The sequence below is a fragment of the Xiphias gladius genome, chromosome 15 (genome assembly GCF_016859285.1).
Source record: "Xiphias gladius isolate SHS-SW01 ecotype Sanya breed wild chromosome 15, ASM1685928v1, whole genome shotgun sequence".
Lineage (NCBI taxonomy): Eukaryota > Metazoa > Chordata > Actinopteri > Istiophoriformes > Xiphiidae > Xiphias > Xiphias gladius.
Window position 1 is genome coordinate 18,761,585 of NC_053414.1, and position 18,961 is coordinate 18,780,545.

At 39.3% G+C, this 18,961-nt stretch overlaps 1 protein-coding gene across 1 annotated transcript; it reads left to right on the forward strand.

The window, feature by feature from the left end:
* Positions 1 to 9,090: 9,090 nt before the first annotated feature.
* On the forward strand, positions 9,091 to 12,576 carry LOC120800198 (ATP-sensitive inward rectifier potassium channel 12-like). The gene is made up of 2 exons (XM_040146106.1): positions 9,091 to 9,182; positions 10,941 to 12,576. Exons 1-2 carry the CDS (start codon positions 9,091 to 9,093, stop codon positions 12,574 to 12,576), a joined length of 1,728 nt encoding a protein of 575 aa, XP_040002040.1.
* The last annotated feature ends 6,385 nt before the right edge of the window (positions 12,577 to 18,961 follow it).

Genomic DNA, 18,961 nt, shown 5'->3' on the forward strand with positions numbered 1-18,961 from the left:
GTAAAGACTGACAATTACACCTTGAGGTGAATGAGAAATCCACACCTTCGCTTAACAGTGGCACCGCTCTTGTCCATCAGATTTATTTATCCTTTTCATATTTTTTTTTCATTTTAAATTTTAACTTTTGCTTTTGAGAATTTGTATTTATTAACTTCAAATAAACCTCATAGCTGACAGGTGTCGGTGTGTTATTCCTGTGTCTTAGTTAAAATCATTTGTCATCTCTGAGCTGAATGTTTTTTACGTTGCCGTCTATTTTCTTTTTTTTTTTTTTTTGACCACAGCAGAGTCTTTATACCCAGATGTGATCATCATTATAAGTATGTAATAATAAGTATCATCTAATGTGTGGCGGCTAATTTGCACTGAAAAATACACTTTTCTCTCCTCAACACGATCGGCTCCTGAAGTGTACAGATCATCAGAAAAATCCAAAGTTTATTCGCAGCCTGGAGCTGTGAATGGTGATGTCGGTTGGTTGTTCCACCACTTTGGTCCAGATTAAAATAAGAATGATCCCCTGACTTTTCATCTGGTGCCAGCATCAGAAAAAAAGTTGCCTTTGACCAAATAATGGCAAAACTAATGTCACTTCCATCAGTTTCAGCTGTACTTTGTGTTTAGTGAATTGACAAATGTTAGCTTACATGTGTATGAAGTTTGGAGTCACTGATGTCAAAGTCGAGTTGCAAATCTTTTTGCAAAGTCAAGTCTAAAGTCACCAGATTCATGACTTGACTCTGACTCAAGTCCACACGCCTGGAATTGGACACTAATACAGGTCTGTGGGATATACACTAATTTGGCAGTTTATTAGGTACACCCAGCTAAAACCAGTGTAGTCTGACAGTCCTCCAATAACTCCTCCCTTCATGGAGGTTATAATGTTCAGTTTTTGTCACTTGCTGCCGAATTGTAGTAAGTTATACTTACAGGTGTTTGGATTATTTAGTTTACCCTCAATGATATACAGTACATGGGCTGGGCATAATCAAATATATAAAATCTAAATATAATACATATATATATTATACAAAAGGGGATAAAATATCATCAAGATTATGATAAACTCACTGCAGATTAGCACTGATACACACTACACCTATTTAAGGAATATCTTTGTAATGCAATATGAGACAAACAAAAACATCCTGTGCCAAAAAGTAAACATAAACACACCGTAAAATGCCTCAGAGACACTCCTAAGGCTCCACAGGAATTTTGTTGGATTACAATAGCCTTCCCTTGTGTTGTGTTTTTTTTTCGATGTCAGTGCAAGTATCTGTCTGAGTGGGCTAAAGTCTAAATTATACAATCCACATATCCACATCTCCACTCTGGGGAAAACAATAGCATGTATAAATAGGATCATAATCAGAGCTCTCTCTCTCTCTCTCTCTCTCTCTCTCGATCTCTCTCCCTCTCTCTCTCTTTCTCCCACACACACACACACACACACACACACACACACACACACACACACACAGTGGCAGAGATTGGGGCAGATGCAAACCACCAGGCAGGAGCGACTCTGTTCAGCTACTATGGAGCAACAAGACAAAGCTCCGACTGGAGACATGTGCAAGTTTGTGCAAGAGAAATCTGGGAGAAAATTTATGAAAAAGGTGTTTGTCTATTAGAGGGAATCAAGGAATAAAAGAAGAGAGGACGGTGCCAACTGTAAACCTACTCAAGTATCTTTTTATGAGGATGAAACCACTGTTAGTCTTCAAATGATTCAGTCTGCAGTAGCACCAAGGTGAGTGTTTATATTTCTATAGTCTTATTTTTAGTTTTGGTGACGTCTGTTGGTTCTACATGGGATATTTATCACAAACTAATAATACATACACCGCAAAAGGCTTTTTTTCAACTTGTTTGCTCTCCTGAGACAGATCTAAATCATAAAATTTCAAAACTGCATAGTAAGACACTGCCTCTTCGGTAAGCCCTGCAATAGTTGTCTGTTCCTGTTCCGTCTAACTAACGAACTAACTACTCAGAAAACACAATCAATACTTAAACAAAACGTTCATGTGGCTGAGTAAGTTGACTGTAAAAAATGCGGGGAGTGTAAACAGATAGAGGAAAAGATTTGAAAGGCCAACATCATTTTCAAGGTTAGGATAGTATTCCTCTCTCTCTCCCCCCTCTGCTCCCTGCTGTCGATTATTCCTGCAGGGTTTGGATTGATTTTCAGCACTGGACAGCTCCTGTGGCCTCAATGAAACCAACACACGTCACAGCTGCTGCTTAGTTTGCACTTGTTTGCAACTGCACCGTCATAACTTCTGTTTGCACTGTCTAAACCAATGATCGGCATTTAAGCTCTTCTCCTGCAGGGATGCATGTGCAAAGATGGAAACGTCACTCTTCTCTGTACGATATTTTTAAATTGGTATAAAACAGTTTACACACATTTGGTGGATGAGAGAACTATTTATGACCCAAATTATGTCAGTATAATACAACATGAGTGAGGTCTCTTCTCTTCTATCGAACCGATGTAAAATGCTTGTTGGAAAACACAACAAATGTTTGTAGAAGTGGAAGCAATATTAAGAATCCTTTTATTTAAGTGAAAGTAGCAATACCCAAATTTTAAACTTTTACTTCAGTTACTTTGTATCAGCAGCACTGATTTTACTTGAAGTATCAAAAGTAAAAGTACTCATAATGCACAATGGTACCATTCATATGTATCAAATATAGAATAATTATTATTATTATGATAATATTAATAATAATAATAATAAACTTTACTCATACAGTACCTTTCAAAACAAAGGTACAAAGTCATTTACATGATTGAACGAGGATTGAAACACATCAGGACTATGACAATGAAGCAAATAAAATCAGACAATTAATACAAAAACTAACTGGAATAAAATACCCCAATGTAATATAAGATTAAAACAATAATAAGTAAAATAATATATTTTTGGGGGATCGTTATTACTGTTTAATTTAATTTATTCATATATTTTTGATTATTAAATAATCTATTACAATGCATCTTATTCTATAAACTGACTATTTTGAGTGTACAATCTTATTATGAAAAGTAATTTGTGACTATAACTGACAGATAAATGTATTGAAGTAAAAGTACAAATGAGAAGAAAATAGAAAGAAAAAGTATTTCAAAGTACCTAACAATGATACTCTAGTACAGTACTTGAGTAGATATCCTTTTATAACTCCACCTCTGCATATAATTTTGTCTTGTGAAGACAAAACACATGGGCTCCAATACATTATTTATATATTACTGTTAATTTAGTTAAGTGTTATTTCTAATAGGTGGCTGGAGTTCTTCAAGTCAAAAGCCTGTTATGTACTCAAACCTCTATTTTTGCTTCTGTGTAGGACTAGGACACGGTGTGCACTCAGTGCTGTCCTCAGGGACATAGGCCCTTTTTATATGTTTGTTTTAAGGGAGCATCTTGTACATAGATACAGAAAAAGTGAGAAATCGAAGGAGAATCGCCCCCAAAAGCATGGCATGACCAAGTGTAACTCTTTCACACGTTTAACACACATTCCTTTGCCTTTTAGAGAAGGCATTTAGACTGGGAAGAGAAAAAACAAAGAGTGTAGATTGTGTTTTTTCACACTTGCGGTGTGTGTGCAAATGACATCACACGTTGTAGTAACATCCTCTGACGTCATAATCTCTAATCATCTTAATCTGTATTTTTTCTCACATTGTGTCCAACGTAGAAGAGCTCACACCTGTAAAGCCCTCACATTACTTGGTTTACAATGTTTGCTTTCTTTCATTCTTTCTTTCTTTCTTTCTTTCTTTCCTTATCCCTTCCTCCGTCCTTTCTCATATCATCAGATTACACAAAAGGGCTTAAGACAGGTCACACAGCAACTGCCATCCACCTTTCATATTGTTGTTTGGATGGGGAGATTAAGAGACATAGTAATCTGGTATTTGACGAGGGCTTCCTCCATCCTTTCCTTTGTATGGGATTATGCTGTAATATATGTCAGTTTGGCTCCTCTGACGTACTTAAATAAGAACAACATCAGACACAAGCATCGTGTCTTTGACACACTGGGTAATGATTTTTATTTGTAAAGCACAGTAGTATACTGCAGTTTATCCCTAGTAATTTATAGGCAGCTTTTACTTCTTGAGTTATGAGTTATAGATGCTTTCCTCAAGGGAGGGTCCATGGCCTCCTCTCTGCTTCTGAAGAATTTTGTTGGCATCAGTGATGTGGCTGTGGATTAGTTCGTCTCCTATCTGTCGAATGGGTCCTTCTCGGTAATGCTTGGAGACGAGTTGTCCTCTTGTGCTCCCATCTTTTGTGGGGTCCCCCAGGGGACTATTTTTGGTCCCCCTCCTGTTCACTATATACGTGCTACCCCTGGGGCAAATCATGCGTAGTCGTGACATTGATTTCCAGTACTATGTGGGTGACACCCAGTTGTATGCCCCGTTAAAGCCTGGTACCACCGATGTTAGTCATACTATGTCCTGCCTTGTTGAAATTAAAAATTGGATGTCCAAATATTTCTTGCTGTTGAATGACTCCCAATCAGAAATAATTATAATCTCTCCTCTAGACTGGGTGCCTTGTCTAACAATATTCATAAAGAGGCCTGGAACCTAGGTGTTATTTTTGACTCTGAGTTTTCTTTTGATGCTCATATGACCAACGTGTTGCGGTCTTCGTTGCCCAACTGAGACAGCTAACCAAGTTCAGGTCATTGTTTTCCTTTGCAGACTTAGAAAAGGTCATCCAAGCGAAACATATACAGACTGCAGTTAATACTAATTGCTGCTGCCAGGCTTTTGACATGTACAAAGAGAAGCGGCCGAAATTACCCCGATCCTTGCTGCCCTTCAATGGTTACCTGTGAGTTTTAGAATTGATTTTAAGATTTTGTTGCTTGTTTTTGAAGCCTTGAACGGTCAGGCTCCTGGCTATATCTGGGATTTGCTAACTCCTATGAGCCTGATCGCTGCCTGAGGATCCTCCAGGAGGGCCCCACTAACGTATCCATAATCTCGATTTGTCACTAAAGGTGACCGGGTCTTTGCTGCTCAGGCCCCTCAGCTGTGGCTCTCCCTGCCTGGAGGTGTCAAGCATGTAAACTCAGTATAATCTATCAAAACTCTTCTTAAGACTCACTTTCATTGTATGGCTTATTCTAAACAGCTGGTATTTTTTGTAACTATCTAAACTCTTTTATCTTGTTATATTTTATGTTTTTGGATCTAAGTTACTTGCATTATCTGTTTTTATTGTAAAGCAATTTGTAACTTTGTTTCTGAAAGGTGCGATAAGAATAAAGCTACTACTATTATTATTATTATTATTATTATTATTATTATTATTATTATTATTATTATTATTATTTCCTGTCCTCGGTCAGTTTATCTCCTCCTCCGCACAAGTTGTCTCACATGATAAACCATCACCACACACATACACACACACTCACACAACACAGTGAATCAGCCCCATAGAGCGAAGAGAGATGTTCCTATGGAGACGGCCAATACAGTAACTATGATCAACCATTAATTACCGTAACTCTCCACCAGGGCTCCCGTCAGTTGAGAAAAAAGACATCAGCCAGGTATATACTGACAACGGTTGGCTGGATTAGTGCAAATGTTGTGTCAGTGGCTTTATTTAAGGTTGACATGTACATATACAGTAGATATGCATCCATGTCAATTTCTTTTGTCAGATTCACACGATATATTTAGAATCGTCAGCATTTACAAACATTCATTTGCAGCCACAGAAGGAAAAAAACATGAAAATCTATCTTTACCTTCTGTATAGTTGCAGTTCTGTGGTATTCAATCATATAAAATACATGTAACAAAGTGAACATGTTTTGCTGGGAAAACAAATAATGGGTTCGGTCTTTGGTGAGTCATGGATACTGCACAGTGGGTGAAAACAATAACATGAAACCAGGAAAAGTTAGTGCAAACAAGTAAAATACTCTTAGTGGTCCATTTGTAAAATTTTTAGTGTTCATTTCTTATTTAGATTATACAAAAGAAGATTTGATGCAATTTTAAAAGTAATACTTTAGTTTGTGTTTTGACAAAACAATCCCGACTCAAGGTCCAGTTACTACCTTTTCCCAGAGCGTTAAGATGGAGTCTGCTCTGTAGTCACTGAGACGGATCTGTCGACATGACTTCACCCCTAGTCCTTTCAGGACTTCTTCATCCATGTGGGCCCAAAAGCCCAGCTGGTAAGTGAACCTTGAGTTGGGATGGTTTTGTCAAACTACAGTCCAAGGTCACTAATTAGTTTGTTTTGTATTAAATTGTCATAGATTTTAAGATGTTTTTGTTGTTTTGTCAGTCTGATGGTTGTCACGGCAATACCTCATTACTATTATACTGCATTATATTGTCCGACATTTCCCTTATTTTCACCAACAAGTGGACAAAACAACAGTTCCATCAACACCTCTCTAACATTTCAACAACAACTGAATATTGTATTTGTTACATTTGTTATTGTAACTACTGTGTCTACCAACTGTGTGTCAGAGCTTGCTATCAATGTTATTAATAGATTTTGGAGTTTTGATTACATGACACAAATTAAGACATACATAAATATCATTAGTCAGTGTTAACATAAGTCAATGACTTATTCTCAGCAAAATGTGATAAAATGAAAGAATACAATACACCTTTATTGTCCACCACAGTAAAAATAATGATCTTTGAACACATCCTCAAAATGCAAGTGGGTTTGTTCAATCTCGTAATATAGAAAATGCAATTCCTTTTGTTTCCTAGTGTCTTTTCAACTGGGAACTGCACAATATTTTTTTAGTAAGCTGAGCAAGCTGTTCCAGTGAGCTGGAGTTGTACTAACTTGGACAGAGCCTGAGAGATGAGAAAAAATAAATCTTTATTTTTAAAGCATTTCTCTTCTTTGTTCTGCTGTTCGTTGTACAATTTATTTGAACATTTTTACATAAATATGTTGTTTGAAAGCATAGAGAAGTACATATAATGCTGTTACTCTTATTTTTACTCTTGGGTTTTTATACTGGAAGAGGTATGTTGTTTTTTATGATGGTTGATGAATAGTGGCGTCTTGTGATTCCATGTTAGATTAGCGAAATGTCTGGCACGACACCGAAATAAAAATGAACTACATGTAACTAACAACATTAATTCATAGAACATTAGAGACAATACCAATATGTAAAACAACAAACAAGAGATAGAGGTATGAAAATGCTGGGGCACTGTTCAGCAGTAGAATCAGTTGATACGAGTGGGAACAAGCAAAAAATAATTAAAACAAAATTAAACCACAACTAATCAGAACTACACCAGAGCAATGCAATCTCTCACTCATGCTTCCATTGTATATCCAAACGGACCGACATGTGAACTGTGCTGTCCTGATCCCACATGATGCCTCCGGCACTGACATGAGACTGACCTGTGAGACTCGACATATTGGCTTTAAGCGTCTTTAAGAGCTCTGTAAGAAAAGGTCGTGATTTCCCGGCAGAGGACACTCTACTCCAGCTGTGGGAGTTAGTGAGCTGACGTAATCATCTGCACTTTTGGGATTATCCAGTAGAAAATCACCCTTCATCCAGCCAATCAGCAGCCAGTTCATAACATCTGTCCTTGGTGTAACAGGAAAAGAAGTCTGGAAGCATCACACACAAGAGCTGCACACAGCCCACATTGCATGACGCCAAATCCCATCAAACTCTGTGCGTGTGTGTGTGTTTGCGTGTGAGTGTCAGTGTGTCTGCATGTGTGTAGTAGTTGCCTGTGTTTGTTACTGACGTGACAGTGAATATTGAACAAAGGCTTTTAAACTGCAGTTGTCAGAAATGTTCCCAAGATAATCCATTACTACCTTTCATTAATGCAGACCTGTCCTATCAACAAATTCACGTCAGCCAAAGAGATTCATGCACAATAAAAGATAAACCACCAATGCCCTTTAGTTTTGCGTGTGATTGGCTTCTGTTGGTTATGCAACCCGGTGCTTTTTGGTTCTCTTGGTTCCCAGCTTGCTGACATAATAAGCCGAGTGAAATCACCCTCCAACCTTGTCATCAGGCCAAACAGCAGATCAATTGTTCCTCTAACAGTAGATTACCACTGATTCATCTCTTTTTCAGACCTTTGTCCCTTCCAATGTCTGTCTGGTTTTCCACCCCTGGTTGGCCTAAAGGTCCCTAAGGCTAACCACTAGCAAGGACCTAATCAATAAACTTTCATTACACAGAACTGCGCGGTCTGCTTGGTGCATTAGGGCAAGGCCAAATTTACAGTTAGGGATTTTTGATTCTTGTGATTTTAGCCATGCTAGCAGTGGGCCTCTACGGATGGTAATGTCAGTCTGTTTGGTCAACCGGTCCACCACTTCGGTCCAGCTTTAAATATCTCAACAGCTACTGGAAGGATTGGCACAAAATTTTGTACAGATATTCATGTTTCCAAGATGATGTATCCTAATGACTTTGTTGGTCCCCTGTATCTTCCTTTAGCGCCACCGCGACTTTGACATTTAACATTTTTAGTGAAATGTCTCAACTGTAATAATTCTGGGGATCCCTGATCCCTCAAAATCTCATTTTGTCCAGTATGTTCATTTACAAACAGTTCCTTCAAAACTCGTGGCATTCCCCTCAACCTCAGCTGTACTATGTGTTTTGTGATAATTAAATGTTAGCATGCTAACATGCTAGACAACGGTCACCATGGTAAACATTGTACCTGCTAAACGTCAGCATATTAGCATGGTGACATTAGCATTTAGCCCAAAGCATTCATGATCCTAATTATAGTCTGACAGAGCTGCTAGCATGGCTGTAGACTCTTTGTCTTGTTGACTTTTGTGGGTCAAGGAATTTCCCGTCTTTGTTATCCCTTATCCCATTTTTGGCTTTTTTTGCCTAAGAAAAGGACCAGTACCTTTTGAATGATTGAAGAAATCTCCCTTTTGTCCTCTTTGTTCACAGAAAATGTATCATGAAAGGACAGTGCTGATAACTAATGCAAAACAGACCTGAGCTCATACTGCCCCCCTGTCCAGCAACAGTACTTTAATGGTTGGAACTGGCCGCCCCAACCTACATTACTGCCCTCGCAGACACAGCCTGATGATCACCGGTGCCATGGGAGCGGTGCGAGTCAACAGGTTAGAGGGGATGGGAAATAAAAGTGTGTCAGTGGCCACAGTGGTTTTATCGGTCTATATGCTGTTGAAAGAAATGTTATTTCTGTTCCTTCTCACTTTGGAAAAAAATGTCCATTCATGAATAACTGCTGCGATCACAAAATAAAACAGCAGAAAATAAAAACATTGAACTGCTTTCCAATAAGTCATCCTTTATAATGGGTTTATATGTTTATTAATGCAAATAAATCGTTAAATAATGTTTTATAGATAAGCCATGAGCTAATATTTAGAACAGTGTTTGGGTTGTCAGGTTGTGAAAAATCTTTCTGGATGGATACTCTTTAGTTCATGAGACAGACCCTTGAATGGACCATTTGACCTCTACCATCAGGAAAACAAACCATTTCGTATGGGATGACTTATTAACTTTTAATAAGAAATTCATGACCCTTTCTTGATGATTTAATTAATGTGTGTAAGTGGAGAATTGATAGTTTATTACCCTCTATAAATATCTTATTAACATTTATATCTGTAGCCTTGACAGCCTATTAGAAAGTGAGAAACTCATGAGCATTCAAAACATATATAGATACTTTCATCAATGGCTTATAACGAATCATTAATGCAAGAAATAAATGATTATTTAACAATTAATAAAGACATTAGTTACAATTTATGAACCTATTATAAAGGAAACAGGTACCAAAACATCCAACTGACTGTTTGCTAACCCCTGAACGTTGATCACAGCTTAGCAACTGAATAACACAATGCACTTTTGTCAAGCTTTGAATTTCTCCACATGTTGAAGTGCCGTGCTTGGGGCACTGTTAAGATCAGCTTTCTGAATTTGAGGAGTTTTTTGGTTAGTGCACCTTCTGAGCCTCTCTAAAACCAATACACACAAGCAAAAGTCTAAAGAAGGAATTTAACAGCATGTTTATCTGCTCTAAGCTGCAGACATTAACATGTTTGGCTGACTTGCTTACTACCCACTGTAGAGATCAATACTTCCAAAGACAAGGAGCAAATCATTAGCAACAACTAGCATCTAGCACATCCACTGTGCAGAAGCTGATCCTGGACGCTCTGTGACAGAGTTTAGGCTAATGTTAGAGGTTCTGTCGGGCTGTTTACCGAAATAGGATAACGTTTGTCAAAAAAACTGGTAAGTTCTCAGCCTAAGAGCCATTTTCTCTTGTGACATTAACTGTGAAAATATACTGTTTAAAAATAAGAACAAGCATGTCAGCAACAGGGTTGTATTATACAAAAAAATTATCTTATCTACATTTTTCCTTACCATATTTATATTACTAGGATTAAAGAGATCTGCCCATTGTTTTTTGCAGCACAAAACACATGGTTCTGTATTTCCATGTCTTTTATATGGCTCATCAACTAAGGAGGATGCTGACTTTTCCTGGGACATGCAGCTTTAGCCTTTAGTCTTTTAGTACAATATCATGTATGTAGCAATTTTGTGTATGTCTAAGGCCCCTTTTACAGGATTCTTGTTTTATAACAAGTCAGCATGTTAGATTAATTAGTTAGTGATAGCGGATAAAGGTGACGGTTGTTATTTCAACTGGCAAAATTGACTGTTTCCAACTACAACTGAGAATAATTTCTTTGTTTGCATTTGAGGACCCATTGACCCCGTGCCGTGTGAGAATAGAAAGCTTGACTGTCATAGCAACAGTAACTAAGGGGAGTGGGGCTTATCTAACAGTCAATTCTCCCGGACTCACTTTATCTTCTCTGTTCTTCCAGATACAGCATCGTTTCCACAGATGAAGATGCCCTGAAGATCTCCAGCCTGGGCCTCAACAACGGCCACAATCCTCTGACTCAGCAGACTTTGTCGGGGGCCTGTATGCGAGGTGAGGAAGACGGAGGAGGAGAGTGTCCAGGAAGTGACGAAGCAAGAGGAGCTTTGTCTCTCAGGGTAACAAATGAGCCTATCGTCCACAATAGCTGCCGTTCTTCACCTTCATGCCGTCTGGGCCTGGATCTTGGCACCGGCCGTTTGCGTAGTCGCTTTGTGAAGAAGAATGGCCAGTGCAACGTGGTGTTCAACAACATGGAGGATAAGCCACGACGATACCTGGCTGACATTTTCACCACCTGTGTGGACATACGCTGGCGCTACCTGCTACTTATCTTCACCACCACCTTCCTTCTTTCTTGGCTGCTGTTTGGCCTAATTTTCTGGGGAGTGGCGCTCGCGCATGGGGACTTTGACCTTCACATTCCTGTGAAGGACGGGGATCCTCGGAGTACTGTAGAGGAAGGAAAAGACGAATGGCGGCCATGTATTCTCCACATCCAGGGCTTCATTGGGGCGTTCCTCTTCTCCATAGAGACCCAGACCACCATTGGATATGGTTTCCGGTGTGTCACTGAAGAGTGCCCAGTCGCTGTGGTGACTGTGGTGGTGCAGTCCATCGTGGGCTGCATTATTGACTCCTTCATGATTGGCACCATCATGGCCAAGATGGTGCGTCCCAAGAAGCGGGCACAGACCTTGCTGTTCTCACATCATGCTGTCATCGCACTTCGAGATGGTAAGCTGTGCCTCATGTGGCGTCTGGGTAACATGCGCAAGAGCCACATCGTTGAAGCGCATGTTCGTGCTCAGCTAATTAAGCCGCATGTAACGGCAGAGGGTGAGTACCTCCCTTTGGAGCAAACAGACATTGATGTCGGCTATGACGATGGGCTGGATAGGCTATTTCTGGTGTCGCCGCTGGTGGTGGTCCATGAGATCAATAAGAACAGTCCTTTGTATAACCTGAGCCGCACTGACCTGCAGAAAGAGGACTTTGAGATCGTGGTCATCCTGGAGGGGATGGTGGAGGCCACAGCTATGACCACTCAGGCCCGCACCTCCTACTTGGCCAAGGAGATCCTATGGGGCCACCGCTTTGAGCCCGTGGTCTTTGAGAAGGGTGACCGCTACCACGTGGACTATTCCCGCTTCCATAAGACCTACGAAGTGCCATCTACACCTCACTGTAGTGCCAGGGAACTCAGCCAGATGACGGGTTGTGGCAGGCAGTCGTCATCCTCCAGCTCAAATTACTCCCCGTCTCCATCACCATTTGCCCCAAGGGCGGCCCGCCACCTACTGGGCCCACACTCCCCTAGCGCTTTCTGCTATGAGAATGAGGTAGCTTTGTGCTGTGGGGACGACGAAGATGACGAGGACGTAAAGGAGGAGGCGGGCAGCCTGAACATAAGAAGTGAGGAGACGATGAGAGATGACATTCACTTGGGTTTCAAGGAGACATTTGTGGAAGAGCAGACGGTGGAGATGCTGTGTGTTCTGGACACAGAGAATCAGATCAGCCTTGACAGACTACAGCCAACCCTACCTTTATACATCAGCAGAGAGTCAGGAGTTTAATCAATGTTAATGGCTGCCCTTTCATTTGTTTCCTCTCTTTGTCTGTGTACATCCAACCAAAGTATTGACCTAGTGTAAAAATAAAAGATGGAAGACAATTTAAACTGTACATCTGGTGGAAGAGAAGGATCTTTTTTGCAGCTGTCACAAACTCCACTCAGCTTTAACTCATAACTTGCTCTGATTTCAGGTATTGTACACTTTCAGTTGTAACATCAGCATCTACGAAACGCACAGCTCATCTACTTTTAAACGTGTTGAACAGGTATTTCTCTCAAATCATGAGGTATCTTGAAAACTTTGCTGCTGTCTTGTTTTATTCAATATGATCTGTGTATGACCTACAGTTAAGTCATACTTTTTTTTCTTGATTTCCATTCATTTTATTTGTAAATATGGTATGCTTTTGTTTTAATTTTAAAATGATCATACATCATATACAGATAAATGTTCTGAGAGAAAAATCTATTTATTTTAAAGGAAGTGTGGCACACATGCTCATCTTCAACACACTTATTTTCTCTGTGTAAAAATAAATTATTTCTGTATTTTGAACTTCTGTCTTCCTGCCTGATTTCTGTTACTTTTCACATTTGATATATAAGCAGTTTTCTTTTTCATGATTTATCACAGTTTATTCTATGATAGAAAACAAAGTCAAATAAATTAAATCCTGAACCATCGAAACATCATTCAAAATGTTATGTCACACATGTACAGATGAAGAACAAGCACTTTATTCTTACTTTTATCAATAGATACAAAAACTTTGGAACAGTGTGTTGTTTTGTATGAACAAACCACCTATTAAAAAACAGTGCATACTGTTAATGCTTGAATTGTCTCTGTTGAGTCACTATTGCACATTTCCACACCGGTTTCGCCATCCATCCATGCTAATTACCACCTGCGTCCAATTTGATGAGATCACAAACATCTCATTTGGCTTACCTTTTGATCAAAACATGGGTGGTTGCTCTTTCTCTGTAATAGACATCACAGGATTACCAACCGGGCAAAGTAGGCAACTCCTCTGGTGAACTCCTGGGGTCCTAAAAGCCCCAGGTTCACTGTGTGTCAACCATGGATGTCGACACACAGAATGGCTCTATGGATGGCAATGTCTATCAGTTGGTTGTCTGGTTGGTCCACCACTATGGTCATGATATTTTGCACAGACATTCATGATTGCCATACGAGGTATCACCATGACTTTGGTGATACCCTGACTTTTTAGCTAAAGCCACCAGTAGGACAGCTTTTATGATTTTGAGTGGAATGTCTCTACGGGAATGTAACAATTGGATGGATCACCATGAAACAAACATGTTCCCTTCAGGTTGAATTGTGATTACTTTGATCAACTAAGCATTTTCCTTTTGTATGAAATTGTTCCCAACAAATAAACTTGAAGTGAACTTGATTCATTTAAAACTGAAACAATTTGTTGATTAATCAAAAGCAGAAATGGGAAAATGAGAAATAACAAATATTACCCAATTCCAGGCCCTTTTTATTTGCTAATTTTCTTTGACTAATGTCGTAAACTTAATATGTTTGAGGTTCGGACTGTTGTTTTGGAACAAATCATCACCTTGGGCTTTGGGGAATAATAATTGGAATTTTTCACATTTTATAGGCTAAAGAAAAATGATTGTCAGGCCTAATGATAATGAAAAAAATGTTGGTTGCAGCCTTACAGTTTTTTAGTGATGGATTAATGCTATCTTGCTGTTGGTTTTCTGTCTAATACTTGAAACACAAAAAAAAAAAGGTCTTAAAAATAGATTTTAGAAGAGTCGCTCTACAAGAATGGGGCCACAGGATGGATAAGACATCAGATTATACTTCAGTGGTGCGAATTTCCAACAAATTTGTGATTAATCAAATTATGTAGAGTCAAATGATATGTACCTTGGGCTTTTGGAGCCCCAGGGGGTCTGGGGCAGAACCCATCTAACTCATTAACAATTTCTCTTGTTAGTTACTGACGAGTATGTGTCACAGTGCCAACAACACTCTTCAGTGACCCAAATACAATAACTTCTGACGGATTGTGTCTCCATTCAAAAATCCCACAGCGCGAAGGACAGATTGCAGTTGATGAAACAAAGGCTGAGGACAGATCCAACAGACAAAGTAGGCTGAGCAAGAACAGATAGGGATGAAAGGTGAAATGTTTTGTGGCAAAGCAATAAAAACAGAAGTGTAAACCATCAGTAGGCACTGAAGTCCATCTATTATTGGAGGACAAAGTTTCTCTGACTGTTGCACAGGCTCCCCCATGTGGTTGAACAGTCGCACCACAGTGGGCAACAGTGCCAAAAACTGAATAATGCTGCTTTATTGATTACCAAACCGTTTCCTATGTGGGTTTCTTGGATTTGGTTATGCTATCCTGTGCCAAAGCCAGCATCAGGGAGCTAGAAATACCATAACTATTTTAAAAAATCTCCAATCTTTCCTTTTTGATGTGCATTATCACTTAGTTTTACCTCTTCCCACTCCTAACAGTTATTCAGTAAACAGTTTGAAAGGTTTAAAGGGTAAAATTACCCAACTGGTCACTGGCAACAACTTATAGACATATGCAATCTGTGATCAAGGGCCACAATACACAAATGAGCATACTGTATGCACTCTGAAACAGTTTTAAGTCGCTGCAATCATTTCCTTCCTAATGTGACAAGGGACAAACCTGAAAAAAAAGGTGAACCTATAGAGAATAATATTCAAGCCAAACTATTTATGAGCCTCGTAAAATAGGGTGTACTAAGTGAAATTAAAATGACTTACACCACAGAAACTAGTTCTTATCTAGAAATTAGTTGTTACTAAATACTTACAGCCAGTAACTTACAGGTGTAGCTCACTGAACCAACTGCCAAGGCTATCATTAGTATGCTATTATGTGTTTAGAGGGAAGAGCAAAAGTGGTAATACATATACATCTGACCCAACACATTATGACTCACAAAAATAACACAATATACCTCAAATGACAAAATGTATGTCAGTAACGTTAGCCTAAATTAGAAAATACATAATAGATTAAGTTATCTTAATTGGGTGTTACCGCTCGTTCTAAACTGCATGAATACTGCTTGCTAACTCTGACACATAAAGATTTGTCTATGTCCATGTAAATAAAGCAAATAACTCTATTTACAAACGATTAGCAGTTAAGTTTAATATATATTTTCCCACTAAAACTGTTATTTTTTTAAGTTAACCTGCATCACCTATGTTACAGTGACTTCCTGTTAACATAGTTGATTGCTTTTGATTGGACAGCACTACAGATGTTTCCTAACAACAGTTTTTTGTTACTGAATTCTTTACCAGCTAAGACATTTCTTAAGTTTTATCTGTGCAACTCAATTTATTGAATCATTACTCTGAAATTAACTAGTTGTTAATAGGAACCTTGGAGGGATTTGAGACACAAACTTAGTAATGGAATGAATTTAGACGTCTATCTAAAGTCTGACTATTATTTAGCTCTAAGTCAAAGTCTGTCAGTGTGAAACTGAGCCCTGATCTGAGGCCACTGCCTTGGTTTCCCACCAGCTGTTGATCTAAAAGAAACTAAAGCACCTGGTGGAAAGCTACATGATCATGCAACCTGCACACAGAAAGTACCAGTGCTGAGACACAAGCAGGACTTTATTGCGGTGCGATGACAGTACTAACCACTAAGCCTCTGTTCCTCATTAACATGATCAATAATTAGAGCAATGTCGTGCTCTCATTTCCCCCCTGCTGCTCTTTTTTGCTTTTTTTTTGTCTTTACAATCCTTCACAAGAACTTTTTGGTTCAAACTGTTTTACGTGATAGGTAAACAGTCGGAGGGAAACTCCCTCCATCATCTTCCTCTGGCTGTAATCTAATCATCCAATCTTTGATGTCGTTAAATGTCATCTCCTGTCCACTCTAACAAGCCGTTTCCCCTTATTGCCATCTTCCCCTCTCCCTGCTGTCATGCCATCCTGTTGTTTTCTGATGCCGGCTAATTAACCAGACCATCACACCCCCCTGTCATCAGCGTCCATGAGGGAGAGCAGCTGGGTGACCCTTTGTGACCTCTGTTAAGGCTGCTGATGGCTGACTAGGATCTTTCCTAATAAGGTGGTGTGTGTTCATCTTCACGTAGGTTAAGTGTGTGAGTGTGTGCGTGTGCTTTAATGTGTGTGACACCCTGTATATCTGCGTGCCCTCTCTGGCCTAACTGGCTGTTTGTGGCCCCGGGCCGTGCGCCCAGAGCCAGTGACAGTGTGTGTGCTCAGCAGGGGACAGTATTTAGGCACTGGGAGCTGTGGCTGGGGGATCTTTGATTCCATAATGAGCTGTTGTGTGTTGTGGAGCTGTGAAGCAGCTCGCTGGGAGGACAGAGGAGCATTGTGTGCAGCTCAGCTCAGCAGAGGAGGCCTGACTGAACTGGGCTGGGAAGCACCACAGGGCAAACATCTTCTGGATACTTCTGTCTGTCTGTCTGCCATCCTCTATCGTATATTTTTGTCTATCCCAGATTTCTATTTCAGGCTGTCGTCGCCGTAATCAGTCACATTTCAATAGGGAAGCCATGGCTTATGTCTTTATTAAAAAAAATATTAATCCCTCCCATCCATCCCTTGAGACCTTTGTTGCGTGTCCTTTCTCTAACTATCTGTTATCAAATGAAGACATTATTATTAATTATTAATGTAACATGGCATTGCAGAGTAGACAGAGCAGTCAAGAAAAGTGCCACAGTTACTGGATGTCAACTGGTTTGTGCCACTTTCTTTGGGAAAATGCACCACTGAAACACAATATCAGTACCTTGGCCTTAAAGGAATAGTTTGACATTTTGGAAAGTACGTTTATTCACTAAAACATTAAACCACAGCATGTTGTCTTTAATGCTTTGGTTTTTGTATGGATCAAACAAATGAGACATAACATTTTAATAAGTGTGCTTTAGAAGGCCTATAGGTGAATTTCCTCACCTTTGGACAATACCAGGATAGCTTTTACCCTCTGTTTCCAGTCTGTATGCTAAGATAAGCTAAGCCGCTGTAGCTTCATACTTGGCTGTAGCTTCATATTTACTCCACAGACATTATATTGGTACCAAACATCTCGTTTATCTCTTGACAAAACAATGAATAAGTGTCTTTCCCAAAATGTCAAGTAAGGTAAGTCCTGCTTTGTTACCTGATCTTGAGCCCCTGTCTTGAAGAGGGTCCCCATATCAAAATCTAGTTTTAGGATCTTCGTTATTTCAGTTTTGTGCTTGTATGTTGCATAATCCAAAGTTAATGTGTTTACCACAGAGCAAATCTGGAGCCAGGTAGTATTCCAGCACAGAAAAACTGAAGTTACCTTTTTTTCATCCTGTAGCAGGTCAGTATGGACCTGTTTTAAGTCCAACAAATTACTGTGCCCTCATCCATAGGGCACAAGGGCTCACTGAACGGTCTGGTGGGTATGAAAATGATCTGAATCAGATACTATGGCCTTTGCAGTCACCAGATCTCAACCCAAATGAACATCTATGGGAAATTATGAACCAATGTGTTACACAGCGCTCTCCACCACCATCATCAAAACACCGAATGAGGGAATATCTTTTGGAGGAACGGTGTTCATCCCTCCAGTAGAGTCCAGAGACTTGTAGAATCTATGCCAAGGTGCATTGAAGCTGTTCTAGTGGCGCATGGTGGCCCAACACCTTACTAAGACACTTTATGTTGGTTTTTCCTTTCATTTGTCACCCAATTATATATATATATATATATTATTTGTATCTGAGTTTTGACGTGTAATTTTTGAATTCAAATGTGAAATTAGGTCATAGTTTTCTACACAATTTACATTCTGTTTAGGTGAAAGGCAAATTAAGTGTATATAACATTTCAGGTGTTCTGTTGGGTAAGACGGATACAATGTGATAGATATGTCCCCGAATCGATTGTGGTAGTGGACCTTTGTTAAATGTCATAAACCCCCATCTCTCCCCACATTTTCTCTTTTTATCTACACTGTCCAATTAAAGCAAAATGCCCTTAGAAAAAATTTAGTCAAACATTTCAAATTTCAAATTTAACCTTTTCAGATTTGGCCATTATACAGAAAATTAAAGAACAGCACAAAATGCAGAGCCAGCTTACAGTGTGTTTGTTTACTGGTTCTGTTCTCTGCTTTTTTATTGAGTTGAAGGATGGCCAAAGTTTACCTGTTGCTGGTTTTGCTGGATGTTGGTGAATTCTGAAAATTGTACCGGACTTTATAGCTTTGAATTTTTTTAGATACACAATTCTGATCTAATCACAACTTTCAATGTCACTAACCCTCATACAATTTAAGATACAAAATTTCGAATTCAGCCTGCAAATTGCACAA